Raw genomic sequence first — 27818 nt, forward strand, 5'->3', positions numbered from 1 at the left:
ACACAGAAGAGTGCCGCTTAGTGACATAGCACAATTGTTGCCACTAAGAAACACTTTCTGTCCTTTATTACTGACACATGCATGTGAATAGGGCAGGTTCCAAGTTGTTTTAAGGTACCCCTTTCCCAATTTATCGTACATGCCAGCATGTATATATTTTTGGCAGTATTGAAACCTGAAGGTTGAGATTGGAATATTTATGATTCCGTGGATTATCCATTCACTGACAGGTCATTCTGACATTGTCATTGGTAATCTTTCTAGTTTTTCAATGCTCAAGATTGTATAATCAGCACCCTTTTGTGCCATACCGATTTGTCTATCAGTAAGGTTAAAGATTTGGAATAGTGACGTTGTGTTGATTAAACGCCAAGGCACATAGCCTGAACGCAGATTTTGTAACGTCCAGCCAAGCTGTACAATAGAACGCAATTGTGACTGACCATGTTGTAATAACAGTAAGTCTTGCGATAATATATCGATTGCTGAAGACACAATGCTGTCCAATGAAAATATTCTGGAGGACAGAGTCATTAACCCATTGTCCACTACAGAAAGTGATTTTTCCAAATTAATACGGTCAATTTCCCGTATTCTTTCTGCTGTTTCAATTTGAGTAACCTTCCAGGCCTCATTGTATGCTGCATATACAGAGGCTGCTATGAAACGCTTTTGACGCTGTTTGCGTGGTCCCATTATGAAATCACGCAAGTCAGCACCATCAGTAAGTAAAGTTAGGTGTTGCTTAATTTCAGGCAGTGTGGAAGTTTGTAGCCATTGAAGGCATAATTTGCCCACACTGTAGGTTGTTATTATCCCTGGGTGATGTCTTTGGGGATATCTAGGGTCTGGCCTGGTCATTTTGAAACCCTGTGTTTTATTCAGGAATCTGTCTTGACAGTTATTAGTATCTGTTGGCCAGATCAACCACTGTTTCCAATCAGGATGTGTTCTGTTTTGGTTTAAGATATGGTTTATGTCTATTTCTTCATCTGTATCAGAGTTATTGCTAAACATTGTTGGCTTTGGAATAGACGGTTTATTTAAATCTTTGATTTTGGCTAAGCCAAGACAGGTGGTTTGTTGAACAGTGTCATTTAAAAATATCATTTGTTCTGGGATCATGCAGGCTCTAAACAAAGCTTCTAAACCCTGTACTTGCCATTCTTTTGTACCCCAAACACTTTTCAAATCAACATTTTTGTCCCAATAATCAAATCCAAAAGTATTCATTTTTTCAAAGAATGAATCTGAATATATCAATTTTGTGTTGGTTATCATGGTTTTCATCCCTGTCTTGTTTAACAATTTGTAATAAAATGTTTCAGCATTACTTGTGTTAAAACCTTGAAAGTATGAATATTTGTCATAAACGGTTCTTGAACTCCCTTTTGGAGGTGTTGCACAATGTTCCCATTGATTATAATTTAAAACATTTCTAGGTTGTGCAGATTTATGTAAAAAATCGTTACCATAATGGTTATAGCAATACATACTATCATAATTTGTAGAACCTTGCAAATAATCATGTTTTGTAAATTTAGCAGACATTACTAAGTCAGACATCATGTTGTTAATACTTTCGAAGTCCCAATCATCAGCAAATGAGTTTGGTTTTACAAAGTCACTCAAGGAGATCTTGATTTGGTGTGGATATTTCAGGATCTCGACCGGACCATAAATTTCATAGTCAGTGTTGTCCCAGGCTACCCCACCAGGTATCGGATTGGCTGTGAAGTTGGCTGAAGAAAGTTCTGGAGAAAGTTCTCTTTTCTCGATGTGTGAAGATGTCTGTGGTTTGAGGACCAAGTTGATGTTCTGACTTGCTGTGTCCATTTTAGCATATTTTCCCTCAATGAAGCGTCCCAAAGTAAAAACCATGATGAGCCAAAGTATGAGGATAAATGCACCAAAACCCACCCAAAATTCAATCCATGGAGAAATCAGATATGTTTCTTTCAGTTGTTTCAAAAGTTCCTTCGCTTTGTCTTTAAAGGATTTTGATGATGGCTGTGTCTTTGATTCGCTGAAGCCGTCAGAGGAATCATCGAAGTTGATGAAGTAACCGGATGCAGTTCTGTCAATTGTTCCAATTGGTTCAGGATTTTTGTTTCTTGCATTTTCACTTGGTACTTCAGTATAGATTGGTGTGTCTCTGCTAAATGTCTTTATTTGGGTTTTCAGAGGTCTGAGTTCTATTGCATTGTTGCATAGTCCTTGTTGTTCTTCTGTAGGCGTTTCGAATGTGATGAGCCTCTTTGTTAGGACCTCTGTACTGGTAGCAAACCTTGGTGTTCTGCTACTTATTGGGAGTCCACTTGGCCTACCGTTTGTTATCGGCCACATGTTGTGGTTTTACCAGGTCGATGGATACAACTCGGTTCTCCTTTTTTCCAGCAAGTGGCGGTAGTACAACTGATCTTGTCCCGTTGACAGACAAGACAGGAACTGCTTTTCTGTAAGAAGGCCCAAATTCCTTCTTTACCGCGATCTTCTCCCTGACTAGATCCCCGACTTTTGGAATCCAGACAGGTCTTGCTGGGACAGGTGGTGATTCTTCAGTGGTTGTTGGCTGTTGTTTCAACTGTATGTTGCTCAGGTCTTTTCTTGTTTTGTTTAAGTCCTGCAAAATAGCCAAACGGTCTTTGACATCAAAGGTTTTTTCTTTTACCACTGAAGTCTGACTATCAAGGTCAGAGATCAACATCCTAGTTCCGAATAATAATTCGTACGGACTGAATCCCTTCAGAGAATTTCTTGGCAAGTTATTTAGACTACGTTGGACACTTATTAGATGTTTGACCCACCCAGCTCCCGAACCTAATATCCTTTCTATTATATATTGCTTTCTGCCTTGGTTTTTTCTTTACACCATCCCGTACCCTCAGGAAGGAAGTGAGAAGATTCCCGCTGGGCTGTGCTCATTTGGCCATGTTTCCCCCCCAGGCTGGATTGCCTGAGTGAAAGAAATGGTCGAACGTAGCATGCTCTTAGCGTATATGCCATTTAGACTCGCAAATCTTTGTATAACAGTCCGGACGTCAGCCGAGTGCTGAGGATCTACATTATAAGTGGAAACTAGCCTGTATATGTTAATCGCAAGCCATTCTTTTTAGTGGTGATGTTATCTGCAGTCAGATTCCACCGTATTTTATTTTTTCTCTCCCACTGCGATTTCTGTTGCAGTTTGGGCAGTTTTTTACAAACATGGTATGATGTAGGCTCATGCCTGGCCACCAGTACCGTGATTGTAAATCTTCCAGAGAATCTTTTAGTTTGAGGTGTCCAAGACCCTCGCCCATATGTGCGTCTGCGATTAACAAGTGTCTCCTGTCCATGTTTGGAATCACTCTATCCCCCACTCCAGGGATTCGAGCAAAAGGGACGGAGTTTGCATCGATTATGTATGTATAATTGAGTGGATAGTTGATCGGTAACGCTGAGCAGTCGCCTTTTGATGACGTTTTCACCGCCAGCAATGTTTCACCGTCAATGTATTTTAATGTACGCTTTTTTCGATCTACGGGAGCCGGTTTAGTGGCTGCCGCTGCGGCTGCTTCAGCCAATGAATTCCCTACAACGTGAACGCCATCACGCTGATGACTCAGTGAGTGAGTCACGTGAGTCTTTGGTAGTTCTTTTTGTAAAAGAGCTATTTGTTCCCAGAGCAGTCTCTGCTTTATTGGTGCATCTGTGTCATCTTTGTAACCGTTCTGAATCCATGTCTGCAAATCGCTGTTATATGATTTGACGCAGTAATATGAATCTGACACTATAAGTGTCGGGAATTCGCGATCCGCATTATCTAGCGCCATTTTCAATGCGATTATTTCAGTTTGTTTTTCTGAATTAGTTTCTACTGAGTGTGATTTTGTTAATAGAGGTTTTAATATACCTCCGCGCCACACTTCTTTTGTAATCTCACATGTGGGGTTGTATGCTTGTTCTCCCCAAACGGACGGTTGAGCATGTCCGTCTGTATAGATTACACAGGCGTAATGTCGTAGAGGCAGAATGTCGATTGGCAGAGGATACGTCTTTTCATATTTTAGATTTTTTAATTCTTATAGTTTTTAGAAGAATGTCAACCAGGCTATGCTTGATAATTCATATCCTCCGTACTGGATTTTCAGATGGGCAATTCTGGATTTTTTAAAGTTGAATTTGTAACCCTCTGCAGCGAAACCAAGTATTATGGTGTTCACTCTTTTCAAGTGAGTCTCCAAGTCATTATCTGTTAAGTAAATGTCATCAACATAAGATAATGCTTCATCATCATATAGTTGTAGTAATTCTGTTACTCTCGCTGAGAATACCCCCGGGCTGTTCTTGTACCCCTGGGCTAACCGACAGAATTGTTTTTGAGTGCCATTTACTGAGAATGCAGTTAAATATCTGCTCTCTGGTGCTATATTTTGACAAAAGAATCCATTGGAGATGTCCAAGGTTGTTTTGTATTTTTTGCGCACTATGTTATTCATTAGTGCAGCACTGTGTGAGTTTTGCACTGCAAAAGTTTTGCAACATGTGTTAAGGTGTCGGTAATCCAAAACTAGACGGTATGAATTGTCTGGTTTGGAGACCGGAAACAAAGGATTGTTCATTTGTGAGGTGCAAGTTTCAATCACCCCCTGGTATTCTAGCTGATCTAGTATTTCATTTACTTGTTTTTTAGCTTCTTGCTTAATTGGGTACTGCCTTTGTGCAGTTGGTTGTGATTTTAACTGGATTTTGTGAGGAGGAGAATCCTCATCCCATCCTACGTGATTTTTATATAAAGCAGGTGCTAAGGCCACTGCCCACTTTCTAGCAAGTGTATATTTTTTATGAATCGGTATTTGATTCGAGAAGGCAGGCATAATTACTTCTTCGCCATGAGGGCACTCCCTGACAAACTCTGGTGGCCAGTCTTTTTCAGCTAGGAGGATGTCATAGCCCTTGGAAAGGTTATCCCAAAATAGTCCCCTTATTTTTCTAGTCTTATCTCCCTCTATACGTAATGTTATCTCGTATATCTTGTGGGGCTTGCTAACTCTGGTATCTGCAGTTTCCACTTGAAGGTATTCATTCGTGTCCACTGTCTCCAGATGATTCATAAGGACTTTGCGAGCTATGCTCACCTCTGCTGCGCTGTCTAGCATTGTCTGAGCCCACTCTCCGTTTTTCAGTTGTGTCCTCAGTATTCTCGGCATTGTTAACTACCTTGATACTGGCTACCTTCTTTTTTGGAAATTGTAATTTCTTTTTTAGTTGAGCAGGTTCCTTGTCTTTGGACTTGGCGTGCTCTTCTGATCGTCCTCTTCTTTCCGATTTCTGCGAGGAATTCTGAAAAGATTGAGAGGGACGTGTATCAATGTCTTGATATCTATCAGGTTTTTTAATATTATCCCTATTTCTAAGGTTATATCTATTCCCAGAGGGGTCACTCTGCGGTGACCTCTGTCTTAGGTTTGGAGATTTCTCTCTTCGCCTCGGAGACCTTCCTCTGGACTGGAATTTCTTTTCTTTAGGATTGGATTGTTTATTTCCATCCCAGTTCTTTTTTGGTGAATTATTATTATTAGAAAATATTTTTTCTGGACTTGTAGTCAGTTGCGGTTTTACTGGTATTCCACCTAGACTATCTCTGCCTAGTTCTTCATAGGATTTTTCTATGATTCTGGCAATTTCAGCTGGTTGGTCTGCTATATCTGTCTCTTTTAACCTCTGGCGGATCGCCACGTTTGCTGCTTCACCTTTTATGTTGGCTAGTAATATAGCCGAGACCTGCTTGAAGTCTTTCAGTAATTTCATACCAAGAGTTAAAGCAGGTTCTGGACCGTATTCATCTTGAATTTGTTTTAGCACATCTGGTATTACCGAAATGGATGGAACACCGTGCGTTTTTGTATAGATGGAAGCAAAGACTGTACCCCAAGTGTCACAGTCCTCAATGTGTGGTGCGATTCCCATTGGGAGACATATAGTCAGAATCCTGTGTTTTTCTAATGGGGTGGTGTCAGGAAACACCGCCTCTATTTGGGTGATTTTCTGTGCCAACCAGAATGGTATTTGTTCCCGTTTAGCTGGAACTTTACCTAGGCAGGATTGGATGTTCTGTGGTGTAATTTTATTTGTGTTCCCCTGGTGAGGGGTCAGCTGTGGTAGTTTAATCGCTGGCTGAATTGTTGAAGTCCGCATTACATACTGAACTAATTGTCTATGAATTTTTTGTAATTGTTTCAGCTGTGTTAATAGTTCAGCTGCAGGCATCCTATCGATGTCTGGATGTGGTGTGTATCCGGCTAGGACCGGCCACGTTGCTCCTGGTCTTCCTAAAGGACCGAGCCTTGTAATGTGATTGTTATGTTTTAGGGCGCCATCAAATAAGAGCAAATGCTCTTGGAATTTGAGTGGTACTTCCACCTCCTCGAAAGGAGTGTATGTTTCAGGAGGTTCCTCTACTTTGTAATAGTGGAAGTACTTTGTTACAGCATTTGCTGCTGGAAAATGTATCCATGTATAGTATACCTCTGTCTGCCGATATTCGTGTGCCTCAATTACGAATATGACTGTGCCACCTCTAGGTGTCAGTCCATTTTCTATAAGTTTTAAGGTTATAGATCTCCTTTTAATGACCGGAATGAGTGTTATATTCGGGTCTGCTGCTTGCATGGTAGCATCAGCATCTGTGAGTTCAGTTGCTAATCTAACTGCCTCTCTTTCGTCATCACTCTCTGCCATTTTACAGATAGGATGGTATTATGTTTATTTGCAGATCAGGTTTCTTTATGGAAACAGAGATTAGATGCACAATATTTTGGAACACTGTTTATCCTTCAACGTTGACTTGACCAAGAACCATACATAGGAGTTCCCTCCTGCGAGGTTTTGGAGGATATAACCTTTCACCCACTCCAGACGTCTTTGGAGTATTTGGGAAAAGGGGTCTGAGTGAGAAAGCACGACTGAGTTACTCTAAATGTCTTACGTTAGTTTTATCGCCCTTTCCAAACACGTTGGGCGCCATGTAGTGTAGCTCCTATTTTCCCAATAGGCTCTGCGCATTGGAATAGTACCTACAGCAGTAAAGGCCTAGGCCAGACGTTAACTAGGTCTACTACTGTCGATACTAGACTTAATTTTTGGGTTTGCCAGCTAAGCTCAGAGTTCGCTAGAAACTTTCTCGAATGTTCAAGGAAGAATTAACTCCCCTGATTAGACAAGAAGGGATTTAGTTTCTGACAACCATAGAACATGACAACTTTGCTCTCCCCTAATCAAGAGTCAATCTCAAGAGTCGTGTGAGCACAAGGCAATTATTTTACTCAGTCAGTACGTGCATTCTTAGTCTCATCAGAATGTAGAGAAAAGGAAGAGACGGGCGTGTTCAATAAAAAGGTGTTATTTATTGATCAGTCTCTTTTCTCATACATGAGAAATGGATCGATATTATTGCAATACTTATAGTTAAGTAAAGTGCATACATTAAAAGCAATAGTATAAAATAATACTGTAAAAACATTGATATGGTTTCTGAGCCATATGATGTTTAAGATGATTAAAATATATTTACATACACATATACATTTGACTAAACGTACTCAACTGGTGTTTCTAAATACGCCTACCCCGTGTACCTGACCTAAGTCTAATGCGTGGGCGGGAATAGAAAGTTACAGTTTAAGTTAAGTTTGTTTTTGCCAAGTGAATAACTAAAGAATTCTCTGTGAGGGGTTATTCAGTTCTGTATCTGGAATTTAGGATGAATGAGGAATGGTATCTCTTTCTCTGCTCTCGATATTCATGGCTGCCTGCGAGGGCTGCCCAGAAGCGCCGGTGCTGGGTCTCTCGGCTTGAGATAGCAGCGCGTCTCTCAGCGCGTCAGGAAGGCGGGGCTGCTGCCAGCGGGGTCTGCTTCTGCTCTCGGCTTCGGCAAGTATGGCTGCTCCGTCTTGTCACCACGCGTGTGTTTGCATAGGGCAAGGTCGGCAATATTTATACCTTAAAGGTGCCGAGATTGACGTAAGGATGGACATAGGTACGTCAATAAAGATGTCATACGACTTGCTCGTTAGCACATTCTTTACTAAAGTTCTCTGTGAAATCAAAACAATGGCCGCACGGATTATCCAGGTTGTCATAGGTTTGATTTGTTATGAGAACGTCGTATGCCTTATCAGGGGCTGGAGGAATGTCGCTTGTCTAATTAGATCTCAAGCGTTATGACCTAATCAGATAACACGTTCCTGTGCCGTAGTGTGACTGCGTCAGATAACGGTATCTGCATCATGGGGGCTGTTCTTGCCTCATGGGCTGACTGTTAGTTAACTTGATAGTTAGTTTAACCAGAATAGGGTCAGGAATAGGGGGATCGATTCAGAACCTATAGAAATACACAACACATCTTTTATTACAGAGGACTCCAACTCCGTCACATCTGCAAACAACTGCATTATGCAAAAAGATCGCCATCCTGATTAGGAAACTACTTTGAGCCTGTTCGACCAGCTCACTGCACAAAAACTCAGATTTACTCTGCTATTTACGTCCAGAGGTCGTAGTGATATATTAAACAGGCCAAATATTTTATGTGTATTGCAGCATGTTCCCAATTTAAGTCACTATTGGAGCAAAGACATTCTAAGAATACAATTGGATCTAGCATCATCGCCATCAAACATTTGGTACTTGGGGATCTCCTAGTATTGCGGCCAAAGTTCTTAATGAAAAATCCACCTTTGCTAAATTGGGTACAGAAATAAAAAAACACAGAGAGAGATAAATGTCCCTACATTTTAAACATCCATAAACTTCAGGAAAATAAGAGAAAAACAACATGTATTCTGAAAGGTGTATTTGATCGAAATACTCAAAATAACTTGCAGATCCAAATAAATTATAACACGCATCAACAACTCTCCCATACAGTTCTGGTTTATACAAGATTAATCTTAGATGCAGAATGGGGCTGGATCGCCAAGCATTAGATCTCACAGTGCCACAAATTCAAGATGGCCTACAAAGGTCTCCCCCTGCAACTCTTGTCTTACAATTATCTCATGGCGTGTAGCCGGCCTAAAGAGGATTCTTGGTCACGGAGCATTCAAATTGTTTTAAGATACTGATATTTTGTGCCTATAAGTAATATGGACATTGACTCCAAAACAGGATTTCATGGAAAGCATCAGACAGCTTTAAAAATAGATCATTTTGGTCACCTCTCAGGGGGTTCCTCCATCTACGTGGTCAAAAGGACAAATGTGGAGTTACTAGACATTGACACACAGTGCTCATCGTCTTCAATGTACACAATGTTTAGACAGACACGCTGTAAATATCAACAACCATTCAGCAGGGGAATTGATCATATGGCTTCAATCTCATAGACTTGCTTTGTTACATCAGGCCAAATACCCTTTGTATACACCAAGAACTTTCCCCATTCTTCAGGGGCATTACTATACTAGATTACACATTTGTCATCCCACTATCACTGTAAGTATGTTAGATTTTTACTGAGTTGGTACGCTCAGAAAGCTGCCACTATCTAACTTAAGTTGCAGTTTAAATTAGAGTCCATCTATGCGCCTCTTATAAACACCCAGTGCAGTGCCACTAGGGAAGAAGAATACCAGCTACTGAGATGCTTAAAATTAATCCAGGCCTCTCAGAACGAACTTAAGAAATGGAAGCATTCACTATAAATCCAGCAGATTCTAAGTTGACTCACACAATCTGATTGGGCCCTTATATTGGAATCAATATACCATTGCTTTAGGGGAAATTTGAACCGGGCCATTAAGTATCTAAAATCCTGGGTCCAACTCCTGCCCGTGGTACACAGTGGAGCTTAGAAAAAGCATAACAGCTTTAAATGCAGCAACCAGAAAATGCAAGCAAAATACATGAAACCTGTTTGCACCACAACTAAGCATTATAAAAAAGCTCACTGTGCCCTTCTGTGGAAAATTAAACCAAATTACATGAAATCAGAATGGCTCCATGAGCATTAACTATTGACTCGCAATAACAAATCCAAAATCTGGCAGTACATAAACTCTTATGTAACAAACACACTATCAGAGGAGTAATTGAACCCCCTAAGGAAAATAGGATTGAGCAAGTCAGCTACCTCTACACCGATGCAGACTTAATAGGCAGAACCAGCAGTAAACTCGAGTGGCTCAATCCAGTGAATGATTCTTTCATTCAACCAACTGAGGTCTTCAATGAGGACAACATGCCCAAAGCAGTTAAATCAATCAGAGCAAATGGAGCTCTGGCCCCAACTGCTTACCAGAGTCATTTTTTAAATCAGACATTGACTTCTCAACAGACCTGTTAACCCCCTCTATGAGGACTGCTGTCTATGAGGACTGCTGTCTATTCGCTGCGGTTCCACGGTCATGGATGTGGTCCATTCTTCATCCAGTTTATAAAAATAGGATCAGTTTATCCCAAGTAATTATCTTTTGATTGCCCTACTGAATGTTGAAGCAAAAATGTATGCATAACTTTAACTCCAAGAACTGGAGACTGCGGCATTTGGGGCCAAGATAATTCCCTATCATCAAACGGGTCTCAGACAATACTCTCCATCAACTGACAACATTGTTGCCTTGTCTTGCCTGTGTAATCTCAGTTGCCACTTGTTGCATGCGTTATAGACTATTCAGCGGCCTTCGATGGAATTGATTGCAACAAACTCTGGGCCAAGATTGCAGATTGTTGAATCCCGTCTACTTTGCTTGGTGCAATCCTCTCCCTTTTTCAGAGACCGGAGTCAACATCCACATCAAGATATGCAAAGAGAATTATACTACAAACCAAGGGTTTATTTACAAGCCCTGTGCGCCACCAGTGTGTCACTTTTTATATAGGAATATATGTAAATAAGCCCCTAAATTTCAACAAATAGGGGCATAAAACAAGGGTCGTGTAGCCCCTATGTTATTTAACTTCTATATTGCTGATACGGACGGCACACTGGTAAAGCCAAACTCCACCCCTCTGAGAATCAGCACACGCTCTATGATTTAATATGCCGACAAGTTACTTATTCTGGACCACACCAAAATGGCCATGCAATGTTTGCTTGTACTGTTAAGTAGCTACAATCAGGCAACAAACTGGTCGTCTGGGAGTCATAAGGACAAATCAAAACTATGCTTGAGACTAGGGGACTTAACTATTGCACAAACAACATCCTATAACTATTTAGGTGTATCGTTTACGTTTAAGGCACATAACAAGAAAGTCAGCAGGAGGGTCCATAATAAATTTGAACCTTCATCCTCCATTAGCAGAGGGCATTATTTGAGTCACACGGATGAAGCTAATACTAACCTTTCATAGAGGCATCAAGACTACCCTAAAAAATTAAGTTCTGTACTGGATAAAATACAATGCATTACTTGCAGAAGATTTCTTCACCTACCACAATACACTCGATGCTCGCTGCTACATGTGGAATTTGGCTTGACTGGGCTGGACTATGAATACAAAGTGCCCTTTCTGAAATATTGTTATTCTCCAAGGACCTGGACAACATACAGGTCAAGGCCTATAGAACAATGTTCTCGCTCCTGATTTATACATCTCCAGCACAAATAAGATTGGAGTTCAGCCTCCAAAAACAAGACCGAACCAGGCATGGAGCAAACATCATTTGTTGCCATAAACTAAGAAGCGCTACCACAAACACACTAAACTCTCTGCTATAGAGCGACATACAAAGCAGGGACGCTTCAGAGGCAAGAAACTACCTTCAGTCTGCCTTGGAACTCTCAGAGCTCTGGGACAAACAACTTGGGCACAGCAACTTCAAAAAATAGTATGAAAAAATGTCAAATTACTATCCCTATTGGAGGACAAGGCTTTATTTTCAAAAAGATTGCATGCATGGATGACTTCAAAATCCTACAAATCATTAACACCACAAACATACTTCAACCAGGGGTACCCCAAAGCAATAAAAATGAACTTTTTAAAGTACAGACTAGGGATTCTGCCATGCACAGGGCACTTACCACCATGGCTGAGGAAAGATGGCAATGAGACCTGCAGGCTATGTAACGCCAACAATGGTGACATCCTTCATGTAACTTGTCTATGTGAAGAACTGCAACAGGCACGCCAACTGCTTCTCACAGACCAATTTAAGCGAAGAGTTATTGGCACCAGAAGGCAAGCGGTGCTTGCCTGCCTAAATCCATCAAATACGCAACTAAACTGCAGATTTGTGAAATTCTTGAGAGTGGCCGAACAGAGAATGCCAAAACTGGCCGAAAATACTACAGACGCAGGCCGATTAGCAGATGGACTGAATGGCATCTTATTGACCATGACTGCCTAGCACCAGTGCGATATCATTCAGCAAGTAGAGCACATGGGGCAAACACGAATATGGCTGAACAGGACAAGAGCTTTTTAATAGAGAGGCTAGCACTGTCAAAATCGTGATTTATCCTGCTTTGCTGAGTTTCTTCCTGATTCATAAAACTTTCTACTGCATGAATAATTGTAAGTGTTTTTATAATGATGGTTTAAGAATCTTTGAAATCTATGTTGCAATGGTTTTAATTAACTATGCAAATAAAAATAGACCTAAACCATAAACCTAAACCTTTCATACAGGCATCAAGACTACCCAAAAGATTAAGTTCTGTACTGGATAAAATACAATGCATTACTTGCAGAAGATTTTTTCACCTACCACAATACACTCGATGCTCGCTGCTACATGTGGAATTTGGCCTGACTGGGCTGGACTATGAATACAAATTGTCCTTTCTGAAATATTATTATTCTGCTCAGCAAGCTAAACTGGATGTGCTAAAAAGTAATTTAGGCGATTATTATTAAAAATTTAGCAATCCGTGGTCTCGGTACTTAGGAGAAGCAGTGAAAGATGTATATGTCAATATGGTCCCAATAGCCTCCAACTCACTGTTGTATCCGTCCTGAAGAAACAGTCCTTTCAGGAAAAGCCGATTAGAACATGGTCAACTCTACCAGCAATGTGCTCCAATTGCAAAGTCTTAAAGAATTAAGACGCAACCCTATTTGAGTGCTGCCCTTAGTAAGGAGGCCAGGCTTAAAATCCTACAAACAAGAGTTAGGATCCTTCCCATGAAGTAATTCCATGTCGCTTGAGCTGCAGTACCTGACATTGGCACTTGAAGGCTTTGTAATTATAAGAAAGAATCCATGTTTCACCTACTTTGTTATTGCTCAAAAGTTTTACCCGCATGCCACACCCAATTTAACCCGCTGTTATTAAAGCATGAAATTTCAAACTGTAAGGAACCCTTGGATTTCTGCTTGACAACCAGAACCCCTATGTAATTGGCTCACTTTGCAAAGTATACGGATTTGCTATTTTCCACTATTAAGTCACGAGCGAAAGCAGTAAAAATTGCTTCAGCATGAAAGCATCAGTTTATTTTATACATAAACTACTTGTTAAAATGTTTTATGTGTTTGTTGTGGATTTTTTGCCTGTTACATTTTAACATTTGCACGGACATAGATTACTTTGAACCGTTCATAAATTGATTTTTACCTCTTCTTTGGATGCAGACGGTCTTGCACCTTACCTAGTATGGAGTAGTAGTTAGTATTTTAATGTATTTTGTACCAGTTCTAAATAATTAACACATTAAGTTCATTCAATCACTGCCTTCACTTCAGAAACTGACAAAAGTTTGCCGTCAAAATGTACGCTCAGTTCCTTTGTTTTGTGGAGAGGGAAGCAGAGCAGCCCGCTTAGTACTGAGGCTCCCCAGGAGGTCTCCCTCCAAACCAGCGCTCCACGGGCTCCACTGGCTCCCAGTTGCCAGCAGGGTGGAATTTAAATCTCTCTCCACATGCCACCGCATTCTGAATGGCAAGGCTCCTGCTCTGCTCAGAAGTCTGGTGACTGGGTATGAGCCCTCACGCAACCTTCGCTCCTCTTGCACGGGTCTTCTGACGGTGCCTAGAGTAAGGAAGGCACGCATGGGAGGTAGATCTTTCAGATACTTGGCGGCCAAGCACTGGAATGCTCTGCCCTTATGTCTGCGCTTAGAACCGTCTGAATCCATTTTTAGGAAAAAACTTAAGACTCTTTTATTTAGCAGGTAGACGACTGGGAGGGTGGGCGGACTGTTGGTTCTCACTTATCACAGCGCGGGGACACGCCGGTGGGCGTACTTCCAGGCGCTTTACAAATGCCCAAAATGAAATTAAATGAAATGAGAGCGTCCAATCCACGTAGTTTGGTAACAAATGTTATAATAAACAACATCTTTCATTTGCTTTCTATGTTCTTCGTGTTAATTATGCAACTCACAGGAAGTGTATATCAAAATAGAAATACAATTGTTTCCAAACCACCTCTTGGTGAGGACAGTTATTTGACTCTTAGATTCAGACAGTAAGCAGCATGTGCTTGAGCACTGTTTGCTTATTCATTATAACAAGTTTAGGGTTGGGTCTTGGTGATGATGGTGGTTATAGATCTTTTTTTTGGACATTTTACCCTTTTTGCATGATCACTCTGCATTTTGGTTGCCTTTTGCTGAACTTTAGTTTTGCTGGCTATAGAACGCTGTGCACTTTAGACCTGCTAACCAGTGGCAAAAGTGCTTTTGCACAAAGTCTGCTGTCCACTACAGTGACAATGCAAACATGACTGCAGGCCTACCATCTGTTGCCTGCCTAAGCAGGTTTTTAATTGTTAATTTGAAATGTCAGCATAGACACGTTTGACTGGCCTAAACATTACTTAAATATTTGTAAGTCAATCATAAGTAGACCTTATTTCCCATAAGGCAGGGTGATTGTGTTGGACCTGGCCCTTTTGGCAGGTTCACCCCGAAACTTTTTGCTTTTTCCTAGCCTGTTTCTGGAACCTGGGTTGGTGATTCTAGGCCTCTGCGCACTTTTTCACTGTGGTACAGTGTAAAGTGCGTGTGCTCTCTGTGTATGTGTGGTGAGTGACCTGCCCTCCCATAGGAATGAATGGGGAATATGTATGCCCATGGTAGTTCCTGATGTGTGGGGAGGGCAGGGTCGAGTTTGATATGTGCGAACTCGTGAGATTGAACGCTGCGTAATGGTGTATGTGGCATGGTTGTGTCTAGTCTAGAAGTACCACTTTTAGAAGTTGGCATATTTGTGTAGTGAGTCTGCTGGCACGTGATTGGCTGGGCCTGCTTGTGGGTTGACTGTCTGGTTTGAGTGTGACAGGGGCTGCAGAGCCCCCAGGAGGTTGTCTGAGTCAGCCCGTGGATGAAAGGCAGCATCTGCTGCCAGGGAAGTGGGAGGAGATTAGCACCTGATAGTGAAGGGCTGTGCCTGCCTGCCACAATGCTGGCTCCACCCCCCCCGCTGGGCGACTGTCACCTCTGTCCCTGATACTGAAGGGACTTCCCTCTAAACCAGTCTAGCTGGTTCTCACACTGCCTACACAAAGACTTCAAAGACGTTTCACTGTATAAGAAGGGGCTGTGTCCCCTTCCAAATTTTTCTTGTTTCTAACTTGATTCTGCCAGAGGCGTGCTGCTGCTGGGGCTCAGGGGAATCCCTGAGCCCTGCCCAGCCCCTGGACTCCTGATGGACTTTCCCTGCTGCATTCCTTGCAGGACTTTTCTTGCTGGGGGCGATGCTGCTCCCTCTTTATGATTTCAGGACTGCCTGGAAGGACCTCGTTGCTGGACTGTGTGTCCTACTTTGCTGGGGACCTTTTGGCGCTGTTTTCCCCCTGAAGAACTGTGCTGGACCTTTCTTTAAACTTACAGTGCCTGGGAGCACTGCATTTCATTGCTAGCGCTGGGAGCACTTTATTTTTCCCTTCTAGCGCTGGAGAGTGCTGCTCTGGTCCATTAGCGCTGTATTTCGCCCCTAGCGCTTTAAAGCGCTTCAGTGTCCATGTAGCGCTTGGGAGCGCTTTTTGATGCCAATTCCCGAGAGCCTCGATTTTGTCCCCGTGATCGCCGCCCTCCTGCCTGTCTGAATCGGGCCGCAGCGCTGCCCGCGGCGACCCAGAAGTGATTGACCGGCCGGCCGGCCAATCCTGTCGCGGCCGGCCGGAAGTCCCGCCCCCGCAGCTCGGGGGAAGGAAGAAGATGTCGGGCTGGTGCGGGGCTCCCATGGCCTGGAAGGAGCCCCGAGGAGAGAGAAATGTCCGGCGAGGGAAAGAAGAGTGAGGCCGACCCCGCAGCGGAGGAAGGAGCCTGCCCGGGTCCCGACACCGGAGAGACAGGAACAGCAGCCGGTGAGTTGGGGCCGGCTGGGCCGAGTGGGGCCGGTGTGGTTATGGCAGAGGGGGGCATTGGGGCACATTGCCGGTGCCCGCCCCCCCCGTGGGCTGCTAGCATGTCGGGCGGCCCCAGATCGTAGCGGGCCGCCCACCATCGAGACCATTGTTGCTTGAGCCTTGAGAGTGGCTCGTGGGGCATTTTGTTCTGAGTCCCTCGAGAGGGACTCCCCGCACGCATTTTTGTGTTGTGAGTCCAGAGAGACTCGAGGGCCAGGTTCTTGATGTCGAGCTCCCGAGGGAGGGCTCCAACGACCCCTTATTTGTGTTAAGAGCCTGCTAGGCTCAGAGGGGGTATTGTGTTGAGGAGCCAGAGGGCTCCAGAGAGAGGATTAGCTGCCAGAGCCTGTGTGGCTCCAACGCGTGTAGAGTGTTTCCAGAGCCTGTGTGGCTCCAGCAGTGGGCGCAGTTTGCGCCAAAGGGTCAGTGAGGGCCCTGCCACAGTTTTGCTGATGATTCCCAGCTGCCCAGCAATTAGTGGGCAGCTGCACCGTTTAGGTCTTGTGTGTTCCCAGGTGCCCAGCAAGTAGTGGGCACCTGCTACGTTTAGGCTTGTGCTTGGACTGGCGCTGCATGGCAGCGCGCCCTGACATTGAGACTCAGGGCGTTCTAGCCCCAACAAGGCCAGCTGGCCTAGGGACTGCCACAGGTGGTGGCTTATGTAGGTTTTGCGCAATTGTATGGTTATTGCACCTCTGAATGTGATTTCTTACATCATGTGTTATTCCGGCATCTCTGAATGTTTTTAGACATCATGTGACTTTTGCGCTACTGCATTGTTCTGGTACCTCTGAATGTATTTTTATTGCATCATGTGCTTGATTCTTAACACCGCTGAATGTGTAGGTTTATGCATCATGTGTTTCCCTTTACTACTCCTCTGAATGTATATTTATGCATCATGGGTAATGTGTTCTTTCTTAGACCCCTAAATGCTGTGTGATACTTAGGTGGTTGTTCTTTTTAGTACAGGTGGTCCTAGTGAGGTCCTGGTCCCCTGCGTGACATTCTCCTAAGGTGTTTAGGGTTGCGTAGGTGGTACTTAGCTGTCCCCAGTAGTTACTGGATGTGATTTACAACTGTTATTCTTTTTGCTATACTTATTCTAAGTTCTATAAGTGCTATTTCTATATCTACAAAGTGTTGATTCTGACAGTGGCCCATGTGGCCCTGTCCTGTACATAATCCCATGTGAATATTGCCCGTGCCAGTTGGCACAATGTATATGTGTGATTCTATCTGATATGTTTTGACAATACAAAAGTTATTTTAATATAACCTTGTGTGGAGTTCCTTTTGTGGTGTGCCTAGGATGTTGTTGCTGTTGTGTGCTGGCGCAAATGCTTTACACATCGCCTCCGAGTTTAGCCTTGCTGCTCGTGCCAAGCTACCAAGGGGGTGAGCAGGGGTTATCTTGGCGTGTGACTTCCTTGCCCTGACTAGAATGGTGGTTTCTGCCTGGCTTTGGCGTCAGCCTTAGCCTACCAGAAATAGCCAGTTCTAACATTGGTGTTTAAAAGTAGAATATGTAAAAGTTTAATGTTGAACATGCTCTTACAGTGACAGAAATGTTCACTGTAGCTGGGTTGGCTGCTCCATGTGAATGCACTGGGATGCAATATTAAGTAATAATACTGTATCTCAGCAATGAGAGTATCTAGAAAGTAATTATACACCTCTTTTTAATAGTTATAACAGATCCATTTCAATGGTGAATGCAGACTATCTTTCTAGACATTATAGAAAAGTAACTTTACAAATATACCTTTGGTCTGCCTGAGGTTATTGGAAGCCAAATCTGCATTTTGCTCTCCCACTTTGGACAGCCAGTAATTAGCATTTAAAAAAGTGGGAATGTGCTGAGACGTGCTACGAGAAGCAAATAATGGGCTCCTATTTCCCGAAATTCAAGACTTTACTCAAAGCCCTCTTCCTTAACTGCACCTGAACTGAAGGGGTAGATCACTGAACCCCCCCTGTAGACCTAATGATCTGTATGATAATGTTATTTGCAATGCTCATAAGTTGTTCAAATGTGGATTCTGCCTTCGCCGCCAAGGCACATTGTTGTACCTGATGTGAAGCGCTCTGATACCCTTGGGTCCAGCTAGCGCTATACAAAACTTATAAGAAATAAATAAATAAATAAATACAAGAATGTGCACTTGGGGCTGGGATTATCATGAAACCTAGGCATTGCTTCAACTCAATATGAGGCCTTGCAAAAAGATATTCAGCCTGATTCCGCAACCTTTTTGCAGCCATAAATGACACTCAAGGTCTGATTATGAGTAGTGGGAAAAAGCAAATCCATGGTGAAACAGGAGTTTGTGCACAGATCAAAACTTCGATTTGTGCAGTGTATACTTTTCTACACATTATATTTAATTTCTGTCCACAAAATTCATAATAGAAATTATTTATCACATCCATGTATACCTGCATATAGTGTACGGGTATTTCCAAATCTTGGTTCAGAGAATGAGGAATTTAGTTTTTTTCAAACCCAAATATAACTTATTACCATGGAAATTCTGGAAATAAGGCAACCTTCTGATAATAATAAATTTAGCGTTGCACATTTGTAAGAAATTGTTGTTGTTTGACTGGGTTGTGAGCCCTGGTTAAGCAGCAACCACAGTCCTTGTCAGGGTGAGGCTGAACCCAACCCTAAATGAACCTGTGCTCAACCCTCTGGTAGCTGTCAGGCTTAACCTAGAGGCAATGTTTAAAGTATTTGTGCAACACTTCAGACAGTAATAAAAGTGAAAAACAATACACCAAGCTAGAAAAAGAAAGTTTTAACAAATTAAACAAGAAAAATATTGTGAAAATCCAATCAGTAGAAAAGGAGCTTAGAAATTTTAATTATTTCAGTGAGAAAAGAGCCAAAAAGAACAAAGCTGTGGATATCTGGTTGTGCCGGACTGAGAGAAAGTCACACATTCAGGACAACCACAAAAGAGTAAGGGCCAGCTACAGGGACTCAGTTAGGGTCAGGGACTGGGGCGGCACCACTTGGTTGGGTAGACGCACAGATGGAAGAGTCCAGGTGATGAGGTCAAAGTTGTTGGATCCTTTTGTCCCTGAGGCTCAAGTAAAGAAGCCAGCCAACCAGCACTTGGAGTCACTTGGGTGGTCCTGCGTTTAACAGATGTAGGTACAGTCCTTCTCACCCAGGCAACAGGGCAGCAGGTCAGCACTGCAAGGAAGCAGTCCTTCAGTCCTTTCAGCAGCGAGGAAGTTCTTCCTTATAGAGTATCCATAGGTCCAGAAATGTAGTGCAGAGCTGGTGTCTGAGGTCCAGCATGTATACCCAGTTGCACTTTATAGGCCCGTCATTGACCAGATTTTCAGGGATTTGTCTGTTTAAGTAGGATTCTGGCTTCAATTTGACTGATATTTCCAATAGTCAGACATGACCACAAACTGCCCCTTTTCCAAGTTATATTTTCCCTACATTTATAAAAAAAAATGCCTTGTCACAATTGCACCATACCTGCTACTGGGAAAGACAAGAAAGACAAGGGAATGGCAGTGGTATAAGAATAGTCAATAAATGAACACTGTAAATGTTTTGCATATAACGAAGCATGTGTTTTTATTTATTTTATTTTTTTTCCTCACATGCCAATAATGGTCATTCTAGATATGGAACCCCCCACTCTCTCCTACATTGAGAGGTTCCGGCTTTGATGTTTGAGACCTGAAGAGAGAGAGAGAAAAGGGGAAACCCCACTAGCCTCTACTGTTTACTTATTCCACTCCAATCCTTTCTAACTGGGTAGCCCTTTGTTAGATTGGAAACAAAGAACCAACAGTGCCCAGGTAAAATCATTGGAATACTCTCATCTGTTCCGCCATGCCACGAGGGCCACCCAGATCTTATCATAGCTAGTACTATCACAGGCCATGTCAGACTCACTTGTGTATATAATATATTTCAGGCAATCTGGAAAGATAGGGGCATTCATGTCCTTCCAGGCCCTGCATATTTCCCACCTTGCTAAGGTCATCACATAGAAGATAAATTTAGTCGCCATGTCATTGGGATGGTGCTCTAGGGCTAACCCAAACAGGATTATCCTTGGAGTGATCACAAATTGTATATCCAGTACTTCAACCACAAACTCTTCTATTTTAGACAAATAATTAGCAAGCCTAGGGCACACAACAAACATGTGAAGATCATCAGCAGCAGGAAATTTGCACCTTGGACAGCAATATTCTAGGCTCGTAATTTTAACTAGTTTTTTAGGTGATATATATGCTCTGTACAGAGTGAAAAGGTGATTCCTTTTGAGGGGGGCTGATTTAACCACTGTGTTTAGCATAGCAAATGGGTCCACCCACAGATCCTTTAAGTTGGTATAATCCAAAGCCGCAGTACCTCCCCATAGCCTTTGAAGTTCTGGTTCTGTCACTCCCTCTGACTCCATCATGGCCCCATACCAGAAGGATACCTCTTTTTTCCATCCCCCCTTTCTATTTACTAAATCAAACTTTGGATTAAATGTATTGAGAGCCCATGGTATAGTGGCCCACCAACCTGACAGCTGACAGTACTTAAACCTGGTAAGGGTTTCCCCTGTCAGCCTAAAAAGGGATTCCTAATCCATGAGCTGTAAGTTGTTTTGTAGATCCCCCCAGTGTGTTATGCCTTCTACTTTAAGGGGACGTGATAGTTGATCCTTGAGGCACTCTGCTGTCCCTGGGGAATCCCATATCGGTGCCTGAGGCGCATAATAGGGGATTCCCAATTTTTTTCTAAGGAATATCCAATTCTTCAGAGCCGCCCCCAGAATCGTTAACCTCACTTTCTTGTAGAACCTGGGGTTGCCAAACTTAAACAGAAAGTATTCATGCCCTTGAGGAATGCCATGTAGTAATGTCTGAAATAATCGGCCTAAGGATGATGTGTCAGCCTTATCTGCCATTGATCCAAAAATTTTAAAGTGGAAAGAGTGGCAATAAATAAGTATATCTGGCAAAGCTAACCCTCCTGATTTCAAATTTCTCCTCAATTTTTTCCAAGAGATTCTTGATGATTTCGTATTACAAATGAAAGAACCAATTTTCACCTGTATTTTAGCTATATCTTTCGGACTAAACATTAGTGGTATTGAATTGAATAAAAAGGTGATCTTAGGTAAGATGACCATTTTTATTGAATTCACTCTCCCAAAGATATTCAGCGAAAGACCTGACCAGCATTGTAAGAGACCGCAGACCTCCTTATAAACTCTGTCTAGGTTTATTTTAGATATCTCTGTAAAATCCTGAGCCAGATGTATTCCAAGCTATCTCATCCGTGACTTTGCGTCGGAAAGCACCACCTCCTGAACCAACTTCATAATCTCAGTTTTTTCTTTATTTATTTTAAAGCCCGAGATTTCACCAAATGCTTCTGCCTGGTCAAAAAGTCGAGGGATTGCCTCTTCTGGGTTGGAAGTAAACATTAAAAGATCATCTGCATATAAAGCTAATTTTAAGGCTAGTTCTGCGATGTTAAAGGGTTTAATCAAAGAGTCTGATCTTAACTGAATAACAAAAGGTTCAATATACAAATTAAACCATAACGGGGAGAGGGGACATCCCTGTCTGGTACCACGTGATATTCGGACCCAATCCGTAAAGAGACCATTCACGAGAATTCTAGCCTTGGGATTAGAGTAGAGTGCTCTTATCGACGATATGAAGTTTATCGGAAGACCAAATCCAGTTAGTACCTCCCTTAGATAAGACCAATTGACTTGGTCAAAAGCCTTGGCGGCCTCAATTGCTACAATGGTCAAGGGGGATTTCTTATCGGTAGCAACATTTATAGCAGCAATATCCTGGAAGGTCAGTTCATTCAACTGCCTACCAGTCATAAAGCCCCTCTGATCCTCGTGTACCACAGATTTAATAACTTTAGCCAATCTCGCCGCCAAAACCCCTGCAAAGATTTTATAATCAGTATTTAGCAGCGAGATTGGCCTATAGGACTCAATGATCAGAGGATCTTTATTAGGCTTCATATCAGAGTAACTGTGGCCTCTGACCAAGTTTATGGAGTATTCTCACTTGTCAATTGTATTTTATTAAATAAGGTCGTGAGAACAGGGACAACTATATTAGAGCCTATTTGATATATTTCTACAGGAAGCCCTTCTGGGCCAGCTTCCTTTCCCTTGGCCATTCTTTTTATCTGATTGTATACCTCTCCCTCTTTAATGGCTGAACTCAAAAAGGCACTATCTGCCTCTGTTAGCTGTGGAACATCAAGCCGCTTTAACGAGTTTACTGTTCTTTGAGTTGAAAAAACATTACTCTCTGTATAAAGATTTTGCATGAATAATTTAGCTTCTTCCAAGATCTGGTCATTATCATACGATAGGGCCCCTGTACTGTGCATCTTTAATCCTCTGATTTGGTTTCTAACCCTATCCGACCTAGCCTTCCATGCAAGGAGGTGTCCACATTTTTCTCCATAAAGGAAGTTCTGCAGTTTACTTGCATCCCACCTATCTTTAATCATTTTGTCGAGATTAGCCTGATATTTGGCCTTTAAGCAATCTAGCTCACTCTGTATAACAGCCAAATTAGTCTGCTGATCTAATGAGGCCTTCTGTAATTGCTATTCTTTCTGTTTTAACTTGAAGAGAGAATCTTTTTCCGCTTTTCTGCTAACCTTATTTCTCTCAATTATAATAGTGGTAAAAACACCTCTCAAGTAAGACTTAAATGCTTCCCAAACAATTTGGTCAGATGCAGTACCACTATTAAACCTAAAATATTTGACTGCCTGCTTCACAAGATCGTCTTTTACCTCCTCTTTTAGGAGTATGGATCTATCAAGGGTCCACCGTCTTGCTTGTGCTCCCTGCCTGAGCTTAATCGTTAATTCTACCATTGAATGGTCTGATAACAATGCTGGGATGTATGATATAGAATCAACCGCCGAGAATAATATTGGTCTATGAGGAAAAAGTCTATTTGTGAGTGATGCCTGTATCTATGGCCATAAAACTAATAATATCTGCTTGTACCACTTTTAATCCTCCAAACATCTAATAGATTAAAATCTTTCATGATATTTTTGAGCTCTGTTTTTGATTTATGTGGAGGAGTAAAAATTGACCTGGAGGTGCGGTCTAGGGTTGCATCAAAGACCAAATTAAAATCACCTCCCAGAATGATAGGTATATTCAAATCAGAGAGACTAGATTTCAGGCTCAGTAGAGGCTCTGGAGAATCTCGATTAGGCCCGTAATATACTGCACAGGCCAACCGTAAACTATATACGACTAGAGATGCAGTCAACCATCTACCTGAACAATCAGCCTCGTACTTCTCTACTCTAATCCTGCTATTAACACAGACAATCATCGCCACTCCTCTATTATTTCCACTTTGGTTGGAGCAGAGCAGATCCTGGATCCACCTTTGATTTCTAAAAACTGCCTTGCATTCTTGTTGCTCAAGATGAGTTTCTTCTAAAAGACAGATGTGGGCCTTTGATTTATTCAAGAACTCACAGATTCTAGTGAATGTCCTACTCTCCCTCAGCCCATTGACATTCCAACTTACTATTTTTATTTTATTAGATGCACTTGTCATGAGGATGGATATCTTATGGAAGGCTCAGGGCTGACCCTAATATTTTTCCTACTGAAACGTTGCTTCATATTCTTAGTGGTTTTCATGGTTATGTGAGGAATAATTTTTCTCTTTATCAACCCCACCCCCACCACCCCCCTTGAGGAACCCCCCCTTGTGAGCCTTGGCGAATATATCACCATTGAAAGCCCTCACCCAGACTTAGATTCTGCCTCTAAGTGTGTGAGAACTATATAATACCAGTGCCCATGTTAACTATAAACATGCGGAAGGAGGAAACCTCCAGCTCTGCCAAATACACACGCATTTTTGGATTTTTTTTTACATATAATATTACGTTTTTTTTTAATTTACTCCGGTGTTGACTAGTACTAATATATCTACGCATCAAACTACCCTATGTGTTCCTACCATTATCTATATCTGGTCTATCGCTCTCAATTATCCTAATCTTGACCTAATCTTCTACATTTCCCCTATTTTATATATATTTTTTTTTTTTTCCCAAACAGGGAGATGGAGGAGGGCAAGTGCAGAATACCAGAAGCGATCTTAGAATTACTAACCCTGTTATGAGCAAGGAATGCCTAGCGTTGAGCGTCTTTCATGTTAGTTAGAAAACTATCAACCTCCTGAGTGGAGGTAAAATTATGCGTTTTATGTCTCCACACCACCCTCAACGCCGCGGGGAATTTCAACATCACTTGTGCTTCTTGGCTTCTCAAATCTGACATACGAGATACCAACTCCCACTGCCTTTGTGTTGTGACTCTGCCTACATCAGAACGAATAAGGTATTTAGTAGAGACAATCTGAAGAGATGGGTCGACAAGGTTGTTGGATCCTTTTGTCCCTGAGGCTCAAGTAAAGAAGCCAGCCAACCAGCGCTTGGAGTCACTTGGGTGGTCCTGCGTTTAACAGATGTAGGTCCAGTCCTTCTCACCAAGGCAACAGGGCAGCAGGTCAGCACTGCAAGGAAGCAGTCCTTCAGTCCTTTCAGCAGTGAGGAAGTTCTTCCTTATAGAGTATCCATAGGTCCAGAAATGTAGTGCAGAGCTGGTGTCTGAGGTCCAGCATGTGTACCCTGTTGCACTTTATAGGCCCATCATTGACCAGATTTTCAGGGATTTTTCTGTTTAAGTAGGATTCTTGCTTCAATTTGACTGATATTTCCAATAGTCAGACATGACCACAAACTGCCCCTTTTCCAAGTTATATTTCCCTGCATTTATAAAAAAAAATGCCTTGTCACAATTGCACCATACGTGCTACTGGGTAGGATAAGAAAGACAAGGGAATGGCAGTGGTATAAGAATAGTCAATAAATGAACGCTGTAAATGTTTTGCATACAACTAAGCATGTGTTTTTCATGTAGGAAACATACTACTTTAATGTATTAGCTTGCATACCTCTTCCCATTTTTTAACAGAAATAAATACATACCTGTATACGCAAACTGAACAAGATCCCAGAGCGCTCCTGAGTCAATGCCTTCCATTTTTATTTCTTCTTGTTTCGCTTCACAAACATCACTTGTAAACATGGCAGCAAAGTAATCCGACACTGCACTTAAAACAAGCCTACAAAAGAAGGGATTGACTTATTAATGCAATGCAATATTGGTACCTTAGTGTCCTATCTCACATAAAGCACCACATTATCATGCCATTTGTAACTGTATTTTCTTTATTTTAAGCTACTAACATGAATCATTAGAAATTAAGAGAATAAATCGGTGCTGAAAAAAACAAAATCCTCCTGGAACTCAAAAGTTTGGAGCATAGACCAGACGACATATGTAAAGTCATTATGAAGGTAGCTAGCAGATTGTCCAGGTAAATAATTCTTCAGGACCATCATGTAAGGTTTGCGTTATTACTGACACATATCAATAGGCTCGCTATGACTAAGAACTTACATCGCTAGGGCTAGTAAGTTTTTTTAAGAGACAGTGGCAATTCCGTTTTTCAGGACTGTTATACAATAATCGTATAGTAGTAGTACCTCTTTGCTGGCCAGCCATGGGTTTCAAGGACAGTAACAGTTACAACTATGGATACATTTACAACACTTTACCCTACTTATAATAGGAGGACCGTTTTCTGGGTTGCCATATTTCACATGTGACAGCAGTAGCATTTCTATGAAGGAAATAGGTATTTTATATTTGTGTATTATACACAATCTTGCAAAATATGAAAGGGAAATACTGTCTGGTGACATTGTCACACTTCTGTAGAATGTTTACACATTATTAATATTGTTTCTGACATTCACCTGCCCACCATTTGTTTATTTCCAATTGCATCAGATTAAATATAGCTTTTGTCCATTAGTTTTGTTGCATTACTACAATCCGTGCTTAATTTGTAAAAATGTAATTGCCTGGACTCAAGGTATTCTGCTTCTATTGCACCAGCCACAGCTCCTGCCACTGCTACCTAATGACAGCGCCAGCATTTCCTATTAACTATCACACTAAACAAGTGTGACATATTGTACTACTACAGGTTCGCCCAGGCTGTAGGGATGGCCTGGAAGTCCAAGTGTTATCATTTTGTAACCTCTTCAACGCTTATGACGAGCTCAGCTAGTCATGACTGCCGCGGAACGCCCACGTGGGGCTAATTCCCCTCCTGTGCGGGCGTTCTACAGGAGTGGGCGGAGTCGTGGCCATCTCAGCTCGTCATGAGCAGCACAGCCCCACTGTGCAGCATGACGATCTGGGCTCGTCACAAGCACTGCAGGGCCGAGCGCAGCCCCTTCCCCTCGCTCTGTGGGGGAATTATCCCCACGTGGAAGGGGCTAATACTATGCATTGCAACATATTGATGCAGTGCTGAAAATAGACTGAGTCTGAAAATAGACTGAGAGTGTCACCATGTCCTGTACTCTGATAAACAAGAGCTTAAAATTAAGTGCCAGTGCCGAGCACCGAAAAAACACAGCATAAATCAAGCTCTGATGACAATATAGCATAACAATATGTTTATTATTATCTATGATAGTGTGCTTTTAGTTCATATATCTTAAAAAATTGCAATGTTCTATCTTTGGTCTAGTTATCTTTTATATAGATATTTAAAGATAAGACTGTATGAATTCACAGGAGATAGATTCTCATACTATATGGCCAATTTCAATCTCGTTCGGAAGGCATGCTGACTGAATTGGTCCTAGGATGCATTTCGTGCAACTCAGATCAGGGGAGTCTGACCAAACAAGTAGGATGCATCCGGATCCGATTCAGTTGGACTCCCATTGACGTCAAAGGGAGCCTGTGTTCCGAATGTGAATGCAGGCTCCCATTAAAGAAAGGGGTGGTGGAGGGAAAAACGTACACCCTGTGGCATGCACCCCATGGATCCTGCTACACCGTGCATGGTTGGGAAGGGGGGACCCATGGGTACCCCCACTGGCTCGATTTGGAGCACCCCGGGTGAAGGGGGGCCTTCTATGGGCTCCCAAAGACCAATTCTTGCAGCCGTTTTGTTCTACAACAAGGGGTGGTGATGGACAGAGTCTCTGAATTAAGCAGAGTACTCTCACCCAGTCAAGAGATCAGGGCTAGATCCAACACCGTTTTTTAGCTCATTGCACCATCCCAGTTTCAGAACCTGGCTGTATGCAAATTAGTCTGTCCCTGGCCCAGTGCATCATGGGAACAGGGCAGACCAGACTACAAAAGCCAATTCTTACACTGGGAAGGAAACAAGCTTCCGGGGACCGGTTTCTGCCATTTCAGGCGTCTTCGGCCCGGCTTGCTTGAATCCTGATGGTGCAATGAGCAAGGGACTCACATCTGAGTATACCCTTCCACGCTTAGGGTGGACAAAATTATTTACAACAAGGGGTGGTGATGGACAGAGTCTCTGAATTAAGCAGAGTACTCTCACCCAGTCAAGAGATCAGGGCTAGATCCAACACCGTTTT

The 27818-nt window shown here is 42.3% G+C and overlaps 1 protein-coding gene across 1 annotated transcript in view; it reads right to left on the minus strand.

Annotated features, from left to right (window-relative positions):
- Positions 1 to 27818, minus strand: part of KLHL1 (kelch like family member 1) — a 1526090-nt gene that overhangs the window by 964401 nt on the left and 533871 nt on the right. The window contains exon 3 of the mRNA XM_078657414.1: positions 25329 to 25465. Coding sequence (XP_078513540.1) covers positions 25329 to 25465 — 137 coding nt within the window. The remainder of the gene's footprint in view (positions 1 to 25328; positions 25466 to 27818) is intronic.

The sequence above is a fragment of the Lissotriton helveticus genome, chromosome 8, assembly GCF_964261635.1.
Source record: "Lissotriton helveticus chromosome 8, aLisHel1.1, whole genome shotgun sequence".
NCBI classification, from domain to species: Eukaryota; Metazoa; Chordata; class Amphibia; order Caudata; family Salamandridae; genus Lissotriton; species Lissotriton helveticus.